The 21,072-nt window shown below is 37.1% G+C and overlaps 1 protein-coding gene across 2 annotated transcripts in view; it reads left to right on the forward strand.

Moving 5' to 3' along the window:
• ENTHD1 (ENTH domain containing 1) overlaps window positions 1-21,072 on the forward strand; it is a 152,084-nt gene that overhangs the window by 108,756 nt on the left and 22,256 nt on the right. For both annotated transcript variants that reach the window (XM_033233888.1, XM_033233889.1), the window contains exon 6: window positions 16,004-16,393. In XM_033233888.1, coding sequence (XP_033089779.1) covers window positions 16,004-16,393 — 390 coding nt within the window. The remainder of the gene's footprint in view (window positions 1-16,003; window positions 16,394-21,072) is intronic.

A 21,072-nucleotide genomic window follows, 5' to 3' on the forward strand; every position in this document is an offset into this window, starting at 1 on the left:
TTGAATCCATAAATTGCTTTTGTTACTATTGTCATTGAGCATTGAAAATCTTTTCAATTTTTTAGGTCCTCTTCAATTTCTTTCATCAGTGTTTTGTGGTTTTTTCTTGTATAAATCTTTCACTTTTCGGTTAAATTTATTCCTAGGTATGCTGTATTTCTTGTAGCTATTGTAAATGGGATTGCTTTTATGATTTCTTTTTCAGATTATTCATTGTTGGCATATATAAGTGCTACTGAATTTTGTATGTTTATTTTGCATCCTCCAGCTTTACTAAATTTGTTAATCAGTTCTAACACATTTTTTTGTGGAATATTTGTTTTTTTCTAAGTATAAGGGCATGTCATCTGCAAACAAGGCTAATTTGACTTCTTTCATTCCAATTTGGATGCCCTTTATTTCTTCTGTTGCCTAATTGCTCTGGCCAGGACTTCCAATACTATATTGAATAAAAGTGGTGAAAGCAGTCATTCTTATCTTTTTCCAGATCTTATAGGTAAGGCCTTCAATTTTTCCCTGTTCAGTACCATGTTAGCTGTGGGTTTGTCATATATGGCCTTTATTATGTTGAGGTATGTTCCAAGGATGTTAAATGTTACTGAATACTTTTTCTGCATCTATTGATTGAAATAATCTTATGGTTTTTGTTCTTGGTCTGTTGATGTGATGTATCATGTTTATTGATTTGTGTATGTTGAATCATCCTCACATCACTGAGATGAACCTCACTTATCATGGTGAATGATCTTTTTAATGTGTTGTTGAATTGGGTTTGTTAGTATTTTGTTAAGAATTTTTGTATCTATATTCGTTAGTGATATTTGCCTGTAGTTTTCCTTTCTGTTGTGTCCTTGTCTGGTTTTGGTATCAGGCTAATGCTGGCCTCATAGAATGAATTGGGAAGTATTCTCTCCTCTTCAGTTTTTTTGAAGAGTTTGAGTAGAGTTGCTATTAGTTCTTTTTTAAATGTTTGGTGGAACTCAGCAGTGAAGCCATCAGGTCCTGGGCTTTTCTTTGATGGGAGATTCTTACTGCAGCTTTGATCTTGTTACTGGTTCTTTTTTTGAGACGGAGTCTTTCTCTGTTGCCAGGCTGGAGTGCGGTGGCACAATCTCAGCCCATTGCAACTTTTACCTCCCAGGTTTAAGTGATTCTTGTGCCTCAACCTCCCGAGTAGCTGGGTTTACAGGCATGCACCACCACACCTAGATAATTTTTGTATTTTTAGTTGAGACAGGGTTTCACCATGTTGACCAGACTGGTCTTGAACTCCTGGCCTCAAGCGATCCTCTCACTGCAGCCTCCCAAAGTGCTGTGATTACAGGCGTGAGCCACTGTGCCCGGCTTATTTGCGTTTTATACTTGGGAGCTCCAGTGTTATAATTGTTATATCCTCTTGCTGAATTGACTCCTTTGATCATTGTATAGTGACTGTCTTTGTCTCTTCTTCAGACTTGGGTTTGTAGTCTGTTTTATCTGATATAAGTATAGCTACTCCTACTCTTTTTTGGTTTCCAGTTACATGGAATATCTTTTTATACCCCTGCACTTTTGGTCTATGTGTGTCTTTACAGGTGAAGTAGGTTTCCAGTAGGCAACATATAGTTGGGTTTATTTCTTTATCCATTCAGCTACTCTGTGCCTTTTCATTGGAGAATTGAGTCCACAGTATTTTTTTTTTTTTTTTTTGAGATGAGTCTTGCTCTTTCACCCAGGCTGGACTGCAGTGGTATGATCTTGGCTCTCTGCAGCCTCTGCCTCCCAGATTCAAGTGATTCTCCTGCCTCAGCCTCCTGGATAGATGGGACTACAGGTGCATGCCATGACACCCAGCTAATCTTTTTTGTATTTTTAGTAGAGAGAAGGTTTCACTATGTTGGCCAGGCTGGGTGACTTCAAGTGATCCACCTGCCTTGGCCTCCCAAAGTCCTGGAGTTACAGGCCTGAGCCACCACACACAGCCCCCACAGTATTATTGTTAAGTAAGGACTTATTAGTTCTGTTTTGTTGCTTGCTTTCTGGTTCTTTTGTAACTTCTTTCTGTCTTCCTTTGTGGTTAAGTGATTTTCTCTGGTAGTATGTATTAATTAATTGCTTTTCATTTTAAGTGAATCTATACCACAAGGCTTACCAAAAAAAAAAAAAAAAAACAACAACCCATCTTATAACAAGTTATTTTAAAGAGATGACAACTTATTTTAGATCACAAAGAAAATAACAGAAACAAAGAAAAAATGAAAAAAAAAAAAAAAACCTTCTATGCTTTAACTTTATCCCCTCCACATTTTGACTTTTGTTTGTGTCAATTTACTTATATTATATTACCCATCTCTTAGCAGGTAGCAATAGCTATTATTGTCTTTGATAGATTTGTCTTTGGGGATTCATACTAGAGTTAGAAGTGGATTTCACAACACAGTTACAGCATTAGAGTATTCTGGCTTGTCCATGTACTTAATTTTGCCAGTGGGTTTTATACCTTCCAATTTCTTTTTTTTTTTTTTTCTTTCATGTGACTGTCTTTTTTCTTTCAAACTAAATAACTCTCTTTAGCATTTCTTGTAAGACAGGTCTGGTGGTAGTGAATTCTCCCAGCTCTTGTTCACCAATTTATTTTAAAATTTCAGTTGTTATTTTTCATTTTTAGAAGTTCTATTTGGATCTTTGTTAAATCTGCTTGGTTTTGTTTTTTTGGTTTTGGTTTTGGTTTCTTTTCGAGACAGTCTTGCTCTGTCACCCAGGCTGGAGTGCAGTGGCATGATCTTGGCTCACTGCAACCTCCGCCTCCTGGGTTCAAGCAATTCTCCTGACTCAGCTTCCTGAGTAGCTGGGATTACAGGTATGCGCCACCATGCCTGGCCAATTTTTGTATTTTTGGTAGAGACGGGGTTTCACCATGTTGACCAGGCTGGTCTTGAACTCCTGACCTCATGATCCACCTGCCTCAGCCTCCCAAAGTGTTAGGATTACAGGCATAAGCCACCACACCTGGCCTGCTTTTAAAATCTCTTACACCTTGCACATCTTTCAGAAATACTTTATTTCTCTAACCACATGAAGTATATCTGTAGTTGTTTTATCTTCTGTGCTTAATAATTTTAAGGTTTAAAGGCTTCACTGGCCTAATTATTCTGGCTTTTGTATTCTTGGGCACGTTTGTAGTACATGATCTGTCCTCAAAAATATTTGTTGCATGAATGAAGATATGTGGAAGGCATGGGAATAAAAAGAATAACAGGAACATTAGTAGATAAATTATAGTATAGTCCTATAAGTCATATTATAAAAAATATAAGCAAAGAACTTTAAGAACAAGGACCATACAACTGCCTCTGTCTAGAAGAAGAGAAATGGTATTTGCCATCTTAGGTATTCAGTAAGATGTTTCAAAAGGGGCATGTTCTCTGGTATACTGTAATGTTTAAAGTTTTAATAGGTGTCTTTTTTGCTTATTTTGAATAATGGAACATTTATGTTTCACAAGAAATAATACTTCATCTGAATTTATGATCTAAGTGATATTTAAAGGCTTGTTTCAGTGTTGCAGACAGACGTGATTTTTACTCTGTGTCGAAGTTTAAAAGTGTATTAGTGGCCTGTATATCTAATAGGGAATATGTCTGAGAGTTGTAGTTCTTCATATCACTGTCATATTTACATAGTATACCAGTTCTCTTGATCTCAATACCCCCCTTCCGAGAATTGGCAGGTTCAAGAGAATGCATTGTGCTTGCAGATCATAAATACAGGAGTACCAATGGGAAAGGGAGAGCACCTGGTTTGTTGACATTCCCATCCACTTCCAGTTAGGGCCATGGCAGGAACTTCCTGTAATCCCACTTCTTCAGACTGTTTCATGATACCAATAACCATGACTAAATAGAGTTTGCTGTGTGCCAGGCACCTTTTCAAGCATCTCATATATTTAATTCACGTCAGAATTAAACCTCTGACCCAATTTAGCTTAAATTTTTACTCTTCTATAATCACCTGTAGGGTTTTATTGTCATTTTAAGGATTGGCCTGATGGCCATATACTCTTGTGCCCTCAGGCACCTGCTCATCTTGTGCAGTCTGGCATGCTTTATAGAGCAGGGAAACCATCCACATGCCAGAGACCAGGCTCCGTTGAAACTCTCGCTAGCAGAAACACAGGAAACGTCGCAATAGGTAAAGATCACCAGCTTCACAAAGACATTTTCAGCTTTCATTTTTATAACTATAATCTATTGAGAGAAATTATGGTTTTTGTAATTGGTGGAACCTTAACTATGGTTTAAAATTTAATGAGCACCCTCTACCTGTTTTATAATCCATTCATTATAATCGATTTTAATGGCATGAAAGTCTTTAGCTGACCACTTAATTTTTTTAAAAAGCACCTTTATAGAAGCAGCAAGTTACATGAAAAAAAAGCACCTTTACATATGTCCAGATCTGTATTTGTCCATGAGAAATTAAGCCATTATTTCAAGTTTATATTGAAGTGGTAGTAAATGATGCTTGCCATATTTCATGACTGTGTTTTAAAACTATGTTTTCTTAATACTTAAGTATAATATACACTACAATTATATGTAATGATATATAAAATTCTCAGGACCTACAACTGTGTACACACACATACACACAATCATAGGGAGATTATAGCTATTCTAACTTCTTATGATTATTTAGGTTTTATGCATGTACTGTAAGAAAAAATATATTAAAATTTTCATGTCAAGCATGTTATTTAAGTTGCACATTCAATATTCATTTTAACTTAGTGGTTTGTCTTTTAAACCAATAAATTTAATAAGCAATTTAAATCACTCCTCTATATTAATAATTTATAACTGTGGCCTCTTAGCAAAATGGCCTTATTATTACCTTCAGGTCCTATTTCCTCTGTTGACTTAATTACTAAAGTAGAAGCTCCTTCAGTTACACATTTTTAAACTACAGAAAGACATATTTTGGCATCCATCTTTTGTCCTGCTTGCCAGCTCTCTGCTTTGTAGCTGTAATTGGATAGTATGTATCAGAACAAGGGCAAGATCATAGCAATAACTCTGTTGGAATATAACCCCACTACTAGATTCACAGTAATGAATACAAAATAATATACACTGATTGTAACACCTGAAACAATGCAATGGGATTATTGCAAAATGAAAAAGAGGTAGCAGGGTGGAATGTTCCTATCTGCACACAAAATCTCTTAACTCAGAAGCATATCTGAAGTTCTCTTTCAACAGATTTCATCGTCATCTGCAAACTGGCAAAAGTATTCTTAGTTACTTTAACAGCTTAGCTATTCTCTTTTGTCCTTCGGCTCAAAGCATGGAGGTGTTTTGTTGTTTTTTCCTACTTCAGTCATTTTCATGACAGTCTGTATTTAAATTTGCAGCCTGATGTCTTACATAGGGAATAAACTAAAGGATACCTAAAAGATAACTGTCAAGAATAATCAAGCCAGCTTTAATGAGACTCATGTGTCAAAGTCCCATTTTGCATCAGTCAGGTATATTGGCAGGTATAAAAGCACTGTATGATAAAGAATACTGGGTATAGTCTCGTAATTCAATACTGGGCTTCCTGTCTAGGAGTCAGCTGGATAGATCCTCAAGAACAAAGCTCTTTGACATTCAGGTTCAAATGGAAAGAAAATGAGAAGCCAGATAAAGCAAGCCAACCACATTAATTCACCTGTACTCTTCTGTCTTTTCAGTGGAATTCAGAGAAATTCTCTCCCAGCAAATGTTGGAAAGACCTCATGAAACAATCGGTTTAGTGTTTACAGAGTATACATTTACACGTTTGTGTTCAAACATACAAAGACAGTATTCAGCTGGGTGTGGTGGCTCATGCCGGTAATCCCAGCACTTTTGAAGGCTGAGGCGGGTAGATCACTTGAGCCCAGGAGTTCAAGACTACCTGGGCAACATAGCAAGACCTCGTCTCTACAACTAATTAAAAAAAAATTAAACAGATGTGGTGGCATGTGCCTGTGGTCCTCAGCTACTTGGGAGGCTGAGGTGGGAGCCTGGCCAGGCTGTAGTAAGCCATGATCACACCACTGCACTCCAGCCTGGGTAACAGAATGAGACCCTGCCCCCAACCCCTTAAAAAGAAAAAAAAAGACAGTATTCATTGCAGTTCTCCATCAAATCTCCTCAAGTTCTTGTGGACTTCAGAAAAGTTTCCACAAATGCTGCATTATATATATTCAAGAAAGCATCTACCCAAAGCTGTCTTCCTGGGAGAAGGCAAGCAGCACAGATACACAGGCCAGCTGTGTGCTGACTCAACTCCATTTCCATTCCCATGGTCCTGCACCTCCAGCACCAGGGACAAATGGGGTGAGCCCAAGGGGAAATTGAGTCGCTTTATGATTATGAACACGTACATATCAAGCTGTTAGAATTGTTAGTAAAGAAAAAACCTGGTGCAGCTGGTTCTCCCATACTTCTCTATTCCTTCTTTTATTCCCCTAGTAAATAACATTGATTTGGGATTTGGGAATCTGGGCTTCTAGTTCTAGTTCTGCTCTTTAATCATTGTGTGATCCTGAGCAAGTCACTTGATCTCTGGGATCAAAGGGACTAACTACAGACCTCTCCTTTCTCTATAGTTGAATCTCTTTTAATGACCAAATCATCCAGCTTATGATTCATTGAACACACACTTATCAAGTGACTACAGGTATACTCTGCTAGTTGCCTGTGGGTTGAACAAGTTGAATAGGATCTGTGACCTGAGGGGTTTGCAGTACCCTATAGGTGATGGCTCTATAAACATATAAGAAGTTATAAATAATAACTTTGTTTACCCCTGTATTTCCAGAGCTTATAATAGTGTCTAAGACATCCTTGTACTCAATAAATATTTGACAAATGAATATTTGAAATAATGAAATCAATGGAAAATGTGAGTATTCACACTGTACTATGTAATAGCAGAGAAAATGGATTCATTTTAACTTGAAGGATAGAAGATTTCACTAAGGAGGTAGTGTTTGCATGAAGCCTTGAAGAATGAAATCATTTTTGATGGAAAAGAAGGGTGAAGAAGAGGATATTCTAGGCTGAGGGAACAGCATGAGCAAAAACACAGAGGCATGGAAATGTATGTTTTTTTAAGGGACATGAATCTGGAAGCTGAAAATCAGTTCGATATAAAGAGACAAGGAACATTTCAGGCAAAAAGATCAGCACACGTGAAGGCTTAGTGCTGAAGGGGAGCATAGAATTTGAAGACTGAAAGAAGTATAGCTGGATCATACAGCTTTAGAATAGTAGCACAAGATGAGGCAAGAGAGGTAAATAGGGACTAATTTATGCAGAGCCTTGTAACCAATGTTAAATAATTTGAAGAAGTATTGGGGAGAAATAACATCTGATTTTCATTTTAGAAAGGTCACTCTGGGCTGTGTAGAGTGGCCTGAGGGGGCAAGCTGGAGAGACCTCTTAGAGGCTGTGGTAACAACCATAGTTCCAAAATAACCTGAGTGACTGGGAAGTTGCTGGTCATATTAACAGAGGTAAAGCAAACACCAAGGATGAGGAGGCTGGAGGATGATAAGACTTCCCTGAACAGATAAATAGGTAGATATTTAGGGCTAAAAATCAGCAGAGGTCAGGGTTCAGGATTAAAATGTGTGAATTACTTGTCCACAGGTGACCGTCTAGATCTAGTGTAAGTATAATAATAAATGACATCACCCTGAGAGATTGTAAAGGCAGAAGAGGAAAGTCAAGGACAGACAGTGTTTACATTTCACAGGAAACAGGGCCAGGAAGAATGTTGAGAAGATTGCCTAGACAGATAGGAGGAGAGCCAGCAAAGTTCGTTGGAGGCATCTGAAGAGGAATGAGTTTCAAAGAAATTGTCTTAAGATTTCAATTTCATTCTTTCTCATCAATCCTGTCTGTCAAAACGTCTGCCAGCCCTGGTTCCGTCTATGTCTCCAGATTGAGCTCCTCTGCTCTCTGTGTGCACTGTGCACTCATAATGCTGAATGCTTTGTACCTGCCCGGCCACTACCACACAGCACGTTGTGTACAGCCTTCATTTCTTTGCTGAAATTGTTCCCTTTACTTGGACATCTTTGTGTCCTTCTTCTCTTGCTTGACTTTTTCCTCATGCTTTCAGCTTGGTTCAGATATCACTTGTTTGAATCTCTCACACATCTTTATACCTCTAAACCTAACACAATGCCTGAATTTGTAGTTGCTTATTTTGGTATTATTTTGGTATTAAATTAACCTTACAATCTGAATTATTTCACTGGTCTCCTGGTTTTCTTATTTCTATTATCTCCCAACCCCAGAGAACTGCAATTAAAGATACAGCAATAATTTTCCTAAAGCATTATATATGTCAGAATCTGGTCAGGAGACCAAAAAATACACCAGCTATGAGGTTAGCAGCTTTACTGAGGTATGATTACCATTCAATAAACTGTACATGCTTAAAATGTATACATTTCTTCTTTGACTCATGGGTATTTGAAGTATGTTTTCTAAATTTCCAAATATTTAGGAGTTTCTGCTAAGTACATTGTTATTTCTACATTCAATTCCATTGTGCCCAGAGAACCTAATAGAAGGCTTTGGGCTTTTAAAGCTTATTGAGATTTAGTCCAGCACATGGACCATCTCAGTGAATAGACCATGGGTACTTGCACACTTGCAAAGAAAATGTGTTTTCTGCCATAGGAGAATGTCTATTAGGTCGAGGTAGTTGATGTTAAGTCTTCTAAATCCCGCTGATATTTTGTCTACTTGTTTTATCCATCACTGAGTGAAGGCTGTTAAACTCTCTAAATACGACTTAGTTGGATTTGGCTAGTTCTTTCTTTAATTCTCGAGGTTTTTTTTGTTGTTGTTGTTGTTGTTGTTGTTGTTGTTTTGTTTTTGAGGCAAGGTCTCACTATGTTGCCCAGACTGTTCTCAAATTCCTGGGCTCAAGCGATCCACCTGCTTTGGCCTCCCAAAATGCTGGGATTACAGGCATGAGTCACTGCACCTAGCTAGTTCTTTAATTCCGTCAGATTTTGCTTCATGTATTTCAAAGCACTGTTCTAAGGCATATATACATTTATGTTTGTATCTGGCAGATGATTGGCCCTTTTGTCATTATGAAATATCCCTTTTTATCTCTACGAATACCCCTGGTCTTAAAGTGTATTTTATCTAATATGAATATAGCCACTCAGCTTTCTTCCATGTATATCTTTATAAAGCATTTACTTTCAACCCATTTGCAATGTTGTCTTTATAGGGTATCTCTTGTATACAGTATATAATTAGATCTTTTTTATCCAGTCTGAAAATGTGTGCCTGTTAATTGCATTTACTGTGGTTATTGAAATGGTTGACTTTACAACTACTATTTTTCTATTACTTTCTCCTTGTTTCATTGGTGTTTTGTTCCTCTGTTCCTACCTACCTTCCTTCTTTTGAGCTAAGTCAATAATGTTTAGAATTCCACTTAACCTATTAGCCTTGGTAGTTATATCAAGGGATTAAATTATACACCTTTAGGTATTCACAGTCTATTTAGAGTTAATATCATGTCACCATTGCATATAAAATATAAGAGTATTGCAACCATATAGGTCTATTTACCATCTCATCATTTATGCTATAGTCCAGGGGTCCCCAGCCCCGGCCCATGGACTGGTAGCAGTCTGTGACCTGTTAGGAACTGGGCCACACAGCAGGAGGTGAGAAGCAAGTGAGTTAGCATTGCCACCTGAGCTCTGCCTCCTGTCAGATCAGCAGCGGCATTAGATTCTCATAGGAGCACCCTATTGTGAACTGTAAAGCGAGGGCTCTAGGTTGCACACTCCTTATGAGAATCTAATGCCACATGATCTGAGGTAAAACAGTTTCATCCCCAAACCATCCCCCCCACACCCGTTCTGTGGAAAAATTGTCTTCCACAAAAGCAGTCCCTGGTGCCAAAAAGCTTGGGGACTGCTGCTATACTCATTTAAATTATATTTACATTTGTTATAACACCCCACACAAATTGTTACTTTTTTTTAAAGAGTTACATATATATTTTTTTAAATGAGAGTAAAAACAGTCTTTTACATTCACCTATATATTTTCCATTTTTAGAACTCTTTATTTCTTCCCAAAGATCCAACTTTCCATTTGGTATACTTTGTCTTCAACCCAAAGTACTTCCATCAGCAATTCTTGTTATCAAGTTTTTTCTACTGGCAATTCATTCTCTTAGTTTTTGTTTATCTTACAATGTTTTGATTTTTGCCTTCAATTTTAAAGAATATTGTTGCTGGATATAGAATTCTGCATTGACAGTTTTTTTTTTTTTTAAGCATTAAAAAAATGATGTCATTCTGCTATCTTCTAGCCTCTGTTGTTTCTGATGAGAAATCAGTCATCATTGATCTCATTCTTCCCTTATATAGAATGGGTCATCTTTCTCTGGGTACTTTCGAGATTTTCATTTTTATGTTTGATTATCAGCAGTTTGACTATAATGATAGCAGGTATGGTTTTCTCTGTAGTTTTGTTTTGTTTTGTTTTTACCAGATTTCTCCCCTTTCTAGTGCTGTGGTAGCTCCAAATCTTGTTTTCTGGTTCTTATAAGCCAGTTAAGACTATGGTTTTAGCCCACTTTTAGTCAATCACTGTAGAGCTGGCTGGATTCAGGGTAGCAAGTTGGAAAAACAGCAAACTTCCCCAGCGTTCTCTGCCTTCTAACTCTTCTCCCTCTCTAGTTTCTGCCTACTTTTGGTCCCCCTCCTATGCCTTCAGGTTATTGGTTTCTGTATATTTTTTAATTTTCTGGCTGTTATCTATAGGAGAGTTGGTCCACTTGAAACTACTCTGCCATTATCACAAAAATATGATACAATAGAGAGAATTTAATACAAAAATATTAAGTATTAAAAACAGAAAGGGCAGACAAAGAGTATAGGTTAAGCACATCTAATCGGAAAATCCAAAATCCAAAATTTTTTTAGCACATAATGCTCAAACGTCATGCTCAAAGAAATGCTAGTTGGAGCATTTCAGATTTTGAATTTTCAGATTAGGTATGGTCAGCTGGTAGTATAATGCAGATATTCCAAAGTTTGAAAAAGTCCAAAATCTAAAACACTTCTGGTCCGTAATTCCAATAAGGGACACTCAGCCTGTACCAGGATATCATGAAGGTAGCAACTGCAGGGATAAGTCACCCGCCCTAACGCTGGAGGAGTTATTCAAATTTAGAAGCTTGGAGAAGGGGCTCTGTGGGGTGCTGACCCAGGCCTCTTAGGAGGAGGTGCTGGTTGGCGGGTGCTAATGTTAAGAGAGTATGATAAGGCTCCTTCTACAAGTGTTGGAAAAACGCAAACTGGCAAGAACGCATTCTTTCCATCTTCCCCAATGATGGAGTGGAGAAGCGTTGCAAGGGTGTTGCAGTCAGGAACGGGGGACAAACAGGAAGGAGCAAGTCCTCTCTTCCTACTCTAACCTTCCCATCTACCTCTAGCACCTCTTGTTGGCAGCACCTAACAAAAAGCTAACTGGCAAAGTATGAACATGGTATGTGGTGTCCCAGCTCCAGTATCACAAAGCAAGAGTATAGAAGGGTGTGAGTATGAAGCTGACACAGCAGCTCAGTAGCTGCACAGCCCATCCATTGCCCACTCAGCATCATACACATTCTACACATATTTAAATTTCCAAGCAACAAAAACAACCCTCTTTTTCTACCTAACAAGATACAACTATCTTTGAATGAAGATGCTTTCCCCAAAACAAAGCTACAAAGTTCTCAGACCTCTAAGATACCCAGTCCCCAATTTCTAAAACTTTCTGGAGTTATGTTGTGAGAACTGGTTTCCATCAGATTGGCTTTCCCCTCTACAGGCATTTAGGTTTTGCTGCTTCTAATCCTCCACAAACTTTTCCTTCTCACAAAATTTGTTGACATTTCTTATCTTTTGTTGTCCTCTCTTCTCTTCTGTTCTATTTCCCCTCTGGTTGATGCCTTTTTATTCCACTTCTGTCATTTCAGTGGGTTTTGAGAAAGGAGGGGAGAGTGATTATATCTTGTAGCTAGTACTATTGATGCCCCACCCCATATGCTCTTGGCCTTCCTCTGAGTACTGCTGCAGACTTGGTGACCAGTTCCCATTTACACTGAAAGTACCCAGGAGCTTTCTCCAGAGCCCTTAGACTTGTTCATCCTAAGTGCAGGGCAGCCTGCAAGTTGCAGGGATTTAATGCCCAGAGTCAACCCTCAACCAGTGATAGTAAGAGTTATTGAAAAAATATTCCACCTTCTCATCCCTGGGAGAACAGTTCTGAGGCAACCCAACAGGAGTGGCCCTCATTTTCCCACAACAGTAACTTGCTTGTTAATATACTCTTTATTGACTTTTGTCCCTTCTTTGTTTTAACTTTCCCGGTCCCTTGTTTGTGCTTCTTCAGATCACTGGCCAAATTACTTGCATCCAAGTCTGCCTTTTGGGGTATCCAAATTAAAACACGTTCAAACTGCTGTTGAGCAAGTATATTCCTGTTCATTCATTTATTAGAAAGCTACAATTTTTTAGACACTGTGAAATTGAACTGGTAACTTATTAGTTATTTTTATGTGTTTATCATACATATACCTGTGTGTACATTTACACAAGTTTGTATGTGTATATGTCTCTATCTATATATACATAATCCATACTTTGTTCATTGACAATAGGAATTCATTGTTCATTGATATTCGTTCATTGACGATAGGAATTGTGACTTCCACTTATGCATATGTCCTGCGTCTAATACAGTCCAGTGTAAACAGTGGGTACTAACAATTATTTCTTGATGGACCATTCCTATTTTTAGGCTTCAAATACAGTATACATTGTTATACACAAAATCAACATATAAAGTTGATATTAAATAATTTATAAATTAAGACATAGTTAAAGTTAACAAACATTTGACACCTCCTATATGCAAAAGCATGATGCAGGTTATAAAGTCAAAATGCAGGAACTTAATATGATATGTGATAGGCACTAAATAGCGTATAATAAAGTGAAAAATGAGTTTATAGAAATATTACCTCAGAGAAGGGAAGGATTAAGATAGAGTGGTAGGCATGATTGGAAATAGCTTCTAGAAGTAGTATTTAAGGAATAGTAAGGTTTAAAAGGATTTAAATAGGCAGAGAAGAGGAGGGTATTCCAGTGTTGGAGTGCAGGGTGGGGAATCAGTGGTGATGGTCAAGAGCCCTGCGTTAACATGGAGAATGAAGCTAAATGGACCTAAATGCTCATGGCATATGGAGTGACAGGGAGAATGGTCTGACTGAGGGTTTGTTTCCTGTTGAGTAGCAATAGAAAGTAAGCAATGGAGGGCCTTTGAAACCCAAGGAATTTGTACTTTCTCACTGACACAAGAGGCAGTTTTTGAAGGATTTTCAAATATAAACTCTAAAGTAGTAATTCAATTGGAGAGGAATAATTTGACGCATTGCATAGACAGCAGAGGTGGACAAAGGCTGATGGAAGAGAAACCTGGTACAACTTGCTTTCTAGAATCTTCAAGACTCTTTAGCTTTCTGTGTAAGTAAACATTTTTCTCTTTGAAATAATGTACTATGCATTTCAAATCATTATTTTTCATTTGGCTTCTTCTAGGTCAGAGTATTTGATTCATTTAAAAAGTTAGCAACTTTAGCAAAAGACCAAGCAACCAAAAGATTGCAGCCTGTTCTTCCTCAGCTATTGGGAAAGGGGGTTGATAGAAATGGAATGACTTCTGTCTGGTTTGCTTCATTGAATTTTAAGGATTTGTTCATTTGTTTCATTTTAAACTTTTTTCTAAACCTTAAAATGGCAGCCATACAGACAACTTTATGCATCCCAATTTTGAGATTTAGATTAAGTGTTGTGAATATTTTCATCAGAAAGATCTAGTCATTCTGAAATGTCCTAGTTTAATATTGCTAAATTTTAAGATGTTCTTGTTACATATAGAGCAAAACATTTTTGTCCTGTTTTTCTCAGATGTAAAATGAAAGTCAGTGGAAAAATATTTAACTAAAATTCACTTTTAATGAATGCTTTGATATAAATGTGGTGATAAGCAAAGTCACTTTGAAATACCATAAATCTAGTAATCTAGTATTCTACTAGGAATATATTAGTTTGAGGTTTTTTTTTTTTTTTTCCATAGAAATGGGGTCTCACGATGTTGCCCAGGCTGATCTCGAACTGCTGGGCTCAAGTGATTTTCCCACCTCAGCCTCCCAGTAGCTGGGACTACAGGCACTGTGCCTGGCTTATATTAGTATTTTTAACAGACTTTCAATCTTCTAAATATATTTCAGTCATATGCAAATTAGGAATATTTTAGGAGAGGTTCTTTTCATCTACCTGTTTCCTTTCATCATTATTAAGCAGTTAAACTATATTCAGTTTAGAAAAATGAAAGCGTTACTTTTTCTTTCATCTTTGTGCTTCAGTTTCCCTTGCACCCAGTGAGCATTCATTGAAACTGTCCTCTGGGAATGGCACTGTTAGGTGCTGGGACACGAAGATGACTCCTTGTAAGGTCTCCTCAAGGAGACTTTTGTCAAGTAGGGGACAAGACTTGTAATAAATGAGATATGAATTGTTATAATTACTCACAGAGCTTCAAACGGGACATGTGAAGATAGGCAATAATAGGATAGGGTGAGGAAAGAAAAGGGTCAGGGCAAGCTTTAAAGAGAAAGTGATATTTGAATTGAATTTTAAAAGATGAGAGGATGGAGGAAAAATGGAATTTCTGGTGAAGATAGCAATATAAATTTCTTGAACTGTCTAATTCTGTGGTACATACCAGCAGCTTTTTTGCTAAGGCTAACCTCCAACTGCAGATGAAAATGAAAAGGAAGGTTTTTAGAGACAAAGAAAAGTTTCTTTTCTTTAATAACGCAGAGCCCAAAAGTGATGAGGATAGCATATAAATGTGCATTCTGAAGTATTTTATGACATACATCGTGATGTATAATCACTCGATAGTGAATCACACAATTTTTATGTCCCTTTGGGAGCTTCAGAAGATAACCTCTTCCTTTGGCCCTCTTCTACCTCATTACGCTTCTCACTTCATGAACACAACCTCATAAAAATCACGGTCTTTCTTTTCATGTCCCCGTTCAGATGGAGCTGTTGCAGAGCAAGCCCTGGCGCTGAGAGTGTTCCTAGCAATTTGCATCTAGAAACTTGGACCAGGTCTATGACGCATAGATTCAATAGACATTCCTAGACCAGGCCCACCTGAAGTTTCCATTTCTTAGAATTCCTTCGTTGTCTTCTATTTGTAATAAATATTGTCTGTTATATTCTAGGGACTATTCTAGGTACTTCGGTGATATTAACCACTAGAATGGACAAAGATCTCCGACCCAGTGGAAGTTGCATTTTACCAATTGTCAGAACATCTCTGAAAGATTGTTTCCTTTCTTCCATATAGACAAAGCATTTATTAAAATTAAGCTTCTACCTAAAGTGTTGAGTTTCTTTAATGTGCCTTGTGTATAGAAACTGTGTGGAAGAATACATTCTTTATTTTGGGGGAGAAAGCTTTTTTTTTTGGTAGCTGAGGGTTCTGTAAGGATAGACCAGTATGATGTGGCATATTTTCCCTAGTTTATCTTGTAAAAAAGATGAAAGTTGGAAAGTACTAAAAATATGGTGGTTTCAGCGACAGATAAGTGGGTGAAGGGAGAAATATTTAAAGACAAGTTATTTGAAGCTTTCCTTGCTTTGTGCTTCACTGAGGAGAGAGGGAGAAGGCAGCTACCAAAATGACTAAGGCGTCAATTATAGCTTGGGTGTACTTTAAATAGGCAGAATATAGAAGCATAGTAAGAAAGCAGAAGGGCTAAATAGGAAAGAATTCTGTTATGACATTAAGAAATCCTATTTATTAAAATTGCAACAGATTTGAAATAGAGTATTTTTAGTTTTATTTTTTCATTACAGTTCTTATTTGTTATTTTATAGATGCTGTGCCTACTGTCTCAGAAAATAGTCCATCTGGGCAGACAGATGTGAATTTGGACAAGAGATCAGATGGTACCCTTACAAATACTGTAACAGAAAACCTCTTGGAAACACCTTTAGAAAAGCAATCAGCTGCAGAAGCTCTTAAAACATTGACAATTTTACCAACATGTTGGTCGTCAAGTAAAGAGGAGTTTATCAGCCCCAACTTAAGGATATCCAAGTCAGATTCTACTTTCCATAACCAGGACTCTGTAGAAACACTCTATCTCTCTCCCTCATTCAAAATATTTGACCCAGCAAAGGAGACTGTCATCAATAAGGCCTACCAGAAACCACCACAACCCAGCATTCAGATGGATGATAAAATCCTCAAGACAACCACATGGGGTGAGTCTACCAAAAACAAAAACAAAACAAAAAACCTCTTTTGAAGCATTATTTTACTTTTCTCTGCTTTCTGTCTCCTTTTTTGGTTCCCTCCTTTCAGTCTTCATCAGTGATACTAAAATGTACATGCCATACACATACTTTTTAGTTGGGAAAGTACCCCTTTTATTAAAGGGCCAGTAGATAATTCATCACCGTGGGTTCTGAGTCCTTCGTTGAATATATTACCATAAGTTCTGAGCAATTTTGGTACAGACCAAATTAGAAGGAACTAGCATGAAGTAAGTGCTTTCTGTTAGACATGTAGATTACTTATTAAGAGATTATATGAAAAATAATTGGTTATTATGTATATTGGTATATACACACACCCCCACATACACACGGGTGTATGTGTGCCCTTTTAAAAAGGGCTGTGTACTGATTGCACAAAAGAGATGGGGGATCTTGTCCTTTTTGTAGTATATATTATATATTTTTATATTATAAAGATATAAAAAACATTAAGAAGACTGCAATATTGTTTAGACTGGGTAATAAAGGATAAAGCCAGTTGAGATTTCAGGTTATTGGCTGTCAGTTACTACATCCTCCATTATATAATTATGCTTTCTACTTTAAAGTTTACTAGTAAAATAATAATTTTTTGTTTATGAATTTTTCAAAGACTAAGTAGTAGTTTTATTGGTTCTTACATATAATAGTGCTAACCAACTCATATAGATATAAATTAAAATTTATTTATTTTTATTAGGCACAGGGTCTTATTCTGTTGCAATCAATGCAATCATGGCTCACTGAAGCTTCGAACTCCTGGGCTCAAGCAATCCTTCTGCCCCTCAGCCTTCCAAGTAGCTAGGACTACAGGTGCATGCCACCACACCTGACTACTTTTATTTTTTTGTATGTGGAGGTGGGGGGGTCTTGCTATGTTACCCAGGTTGGTCTTGAACTCCTGGCCTCAAGTGATCCTCCTGCCTCAGCCTCCTAAAGCTCTGGAATCACAGGTATGATCCACTGGTCTGGCCAATACAAAGATTTTAATGCGAATCTCTTAAACAGACTCAAACTCAGATTAAAAGTACATATAAATATAAACAATGGAAGCCACCATGTTGAAGTTAAAGAAATTTATATTGGTATTATTAAGGTCAATGAGTAATAAAAGATTTTCCTTGGTGCTCTTTCGAGAATTTTTTGATATTGAATAGCCTAAAGGTAGTAAAACTGAGTCTCAGTTTTGTCCACCAATTAACTTTTCTTCTGAGACTGCTGATGTGGAAACCAGTTAGTACTGGTTATGATGGCTCTGATGGCTTATGTGCCTGGCTGTCCCTGGGAAGTGGATACGTTTGGTTCATTTATTTCATGAATACCACAAGAATATCATTGAAAATACTTTTTGGTTGTTTTGAGTGTACCAAGTACACTTAAAATTTAGCAAGAAGTTCCTCTGAAACTGGTTAACAAGGAGAATTTTTCTGTCTGCTTATAATAGATAGTATTGGTTTAATTCTACTACCAAAAATACTTATTAAATCTAGGAAATTATTAAAAGTTGGTTTGAAGTCATCATCAAACAACCAAGTAGAAAATACATAATAGGTTAAGACACGAGGGGGTAGGAAATTATGAGTCCCTCATTCACCTTAGTTTCCCCACCTTGAGTCATTTGCCAGTTCTCAGAGCGAGATAATAGAAGCTGAAGAAAAATCAGAGGCGTAGGCTTTCCACGGTCTCACTGAGCTTGGGAGACATGGTAGGAGTTTGGGCTTTCAAGGTGTCAGGGACTTGAAGGGCCCATATTCCAGAGGGAGGGAATCACAGAGAAGAAATCCTAAAAATCTTTCTGCCATTTCTTACTGAAACATTTGCCTACTGCTAAGCTACCTGCATTCAGGATGAGATGCCAAGAAGCTAAATGGGAAGCAGCTTCTAAAAGGCCAGTGAACTATGCAAAGATTCTGATGATCTTGTGATACAAGGAAACAAATGTCAGAGTTCAGGATACAGCAAATGGTAGGAGTCATGGGAAACACTCCAGGCTTTCCACTGGGACCCCTGATAGGCTATACCCTAGGCCTCAGGACTATACTGTAGGAGTAAGGACGAACGAGAAGTTGAGTAGCCCTCACAAATACTATTAATAAAACCTATTTCACCTAGAGCAAAGTGATTGACTTGTATTCCATCTGCCTTCCAGAAGACAATTCAATCCTTTCTTGAGAGCTCTTAAAATTTTTCATTAAAAATTTTGGCTTTCAACCCAAAGTTACCAAGCATACTAGGAAATGAAAAAATGGCCAGAAATATAGGAGAAAAGTAGACAACAGAAACAGATCCACAGTAATCTAGATTCTGAATATATAAGATAGGTACTTTAAAATTATGATTAATATTAATATGATCAAGAAGACAGGAAAGATGAAGAATTTCATCAGAATACTAGTATCTATTTTAAAAATCAAATGGACTGGGTACAGTGACTCATGCCTCTAATCCCAGCACTTTGGAAGGCTAAGGCAGGGAGATTGCTTTGAGGCTAGGAGTTCAAGATAAGCCTGAGCAACATAGAGAGATCCCATCTCTACAAAAAATATATATATATATTAGTCAGATGTGGTGGCATGTGCCTGTAGTCCTAGCTACGCTGGAGGCTGAGGCAGGAGGATCACTTGAGCCCAGGAGGTTAAGGCTGAAGTGAGCCATTATCATGCCACTGCACTTTAGCCTGGGTGACAGAATGAGATCCTGTGTCAAAAAAAAAAAAAAAAAATCAAATGAAAATTGTAGAACTGAAAAATACAGTAGCTGAAATTAAGATTCTGAGAGTATTCTTCAGTCCTCCTAGCCTGGAGTATCAGAAGAGAGTTCAGTTCTGGTAGGGAAGCTGGAAAGTTATGAATGAAAACCTAAAAGAGAAGGAGACTGAGAAGGGGCAAATCTTATTATTTGTGTATAAACTCTTCTCAGATTCTTGACTGACCACTAAACTATACATATAGGGGGACCCCAGTGAGTCTGACCAGAAAAGAAAATCCTACTGGAAGCCAAAAGAACTGAGATGAGACCTCAGCTTCTGCTTACTGGAGGGCTGACAATTTGAAGAGGCCAGGCAAGTTATCTTCCAACCAGAACAAAAATCAGTGCTCATTAGAGGAGTATCACAGAATCCAGACACTTTGCAATGTATCATCCAGATGTCCAGTGTAAAATTTTAAAACTCACTAGGCATTTGAAGAAATAGGAAAGTATGAGTCATAATGAAGATATTAAGAGTCAGTAGAAACTGACCCTTAGATGACCCAGGTGTTGCAATTAGCAGACAAATTCTAAAAGCAGCTATTATAAATCCATTTAAGAACTTAAAGTACTCACAATGAATGAATGAAAGGAGCATCTCAGCAGGCAAATAACTGTAAAAAGGAATTAAATGAAAGTTCTGGAGCTGAAAGATAAATAATTGAAATGAAAATTTTACTGGAAGGGCTTAGCAGAAGATTAAAAATGAAAGAAAGAGCAAATGAATTTGAAAATAGATCAATAGAAATAATCTGATCTGAAAAATGGAAAGAAAAAGATTAAAGAAAAAGAAACAGAGAGACTCAGTCTTGTGAGACAGTGTCAGGCAGTCTGGCATTGATGTGATTGGAGTTCCAAAAGGTGAGGAAAAGACATAGGGTCAGAAAACATTATTTGAAGAGATAATGCTCAAACCTCTCCAAATGTGTGAAAGAAATAAACTTTCAGATCCAAAATGCTCAATGAATTTCAAACAGAATTAAAGAAAACCACTATGTCTAGACACATGATAGTTGGACAGCTGGATTCCAGAGATAAAATCTTGAAAGCAGGAAGAAAAATTATCATATTACATGCAGAGGACCAAGAATATGAATGACACCTGATTTTTCATCATAAGTAGTGTATACCAGGAGACAATGAAAAGTCATCTTGTAAGTGTTAAATGACAAAACCTATTAACCCAGAATTCTATATCTAGCAGAACCAAAAACAAATGAAAATGAAAACAGGACTTGATTCAAGTGAATAAAAACTGATCGTCAGGGAATCCATACTACAAGAAACACTGAAGGTATATTTTCAGCCTAATGAGAAATTATGCTAGTTACCTGAATCTACAGAAAAGAATAATGAGCACTGGAAATGATAAATACGTGCATAAATATAAAATACTATGCATGCTTTTTCTTCTAATTAAAAAGTACATGTAACTCAAGCAAAACTTATAATACTGTATTTTGGGATTTAAAACATATGCAGATATATATTGCAACATAGCACCAAGAATGAAAAGTTCATGGAATTATACCATTGAAAGATTTCTATATTTTACATGAAATAGTACAATATTAACTATGATTAACTCATGATAAGTTAAGCATGCATATTTACACTTGTAAAAAGGAAAGTGGTATAGCCAAAGTCCTATTGAGGAATTAATATGGAATAGTAAAAATATATTCGAGCAACACAAAAGAAGAAAGGAGGGACAAAAACAGACAAATAGAAGGCAGAGAGCAAAATAGAAGACCTAAATCCAAGCATTTCAATAATTACATTAAATAGAAGTGGAATAAACTTTCCAATTAAAAGGAAGAGACTTTAGATTGGATAGAAAAACAAGACTCAACTATATGCCATCTATGAGGGAAGTG

The sequence above is a fragment of the Trachypithecus francoisi genome, unplaced genomic scaffold, assembly GCF_009764315.1.
Source record: "Trachypithecus francoisi isolate TF-2019V2 unplaced genomic scaffold, Tfra_2.0 Lachesis_group14, whole genome shotgun sequence".
Classification (NCBI taxonomy): domain Eukaryota; kingdom Metazoa; phylum Chordata; class Mammalia; order Primates; family Cercopithecidae; genus Trachypithecus; species Trachypithecus francoisi.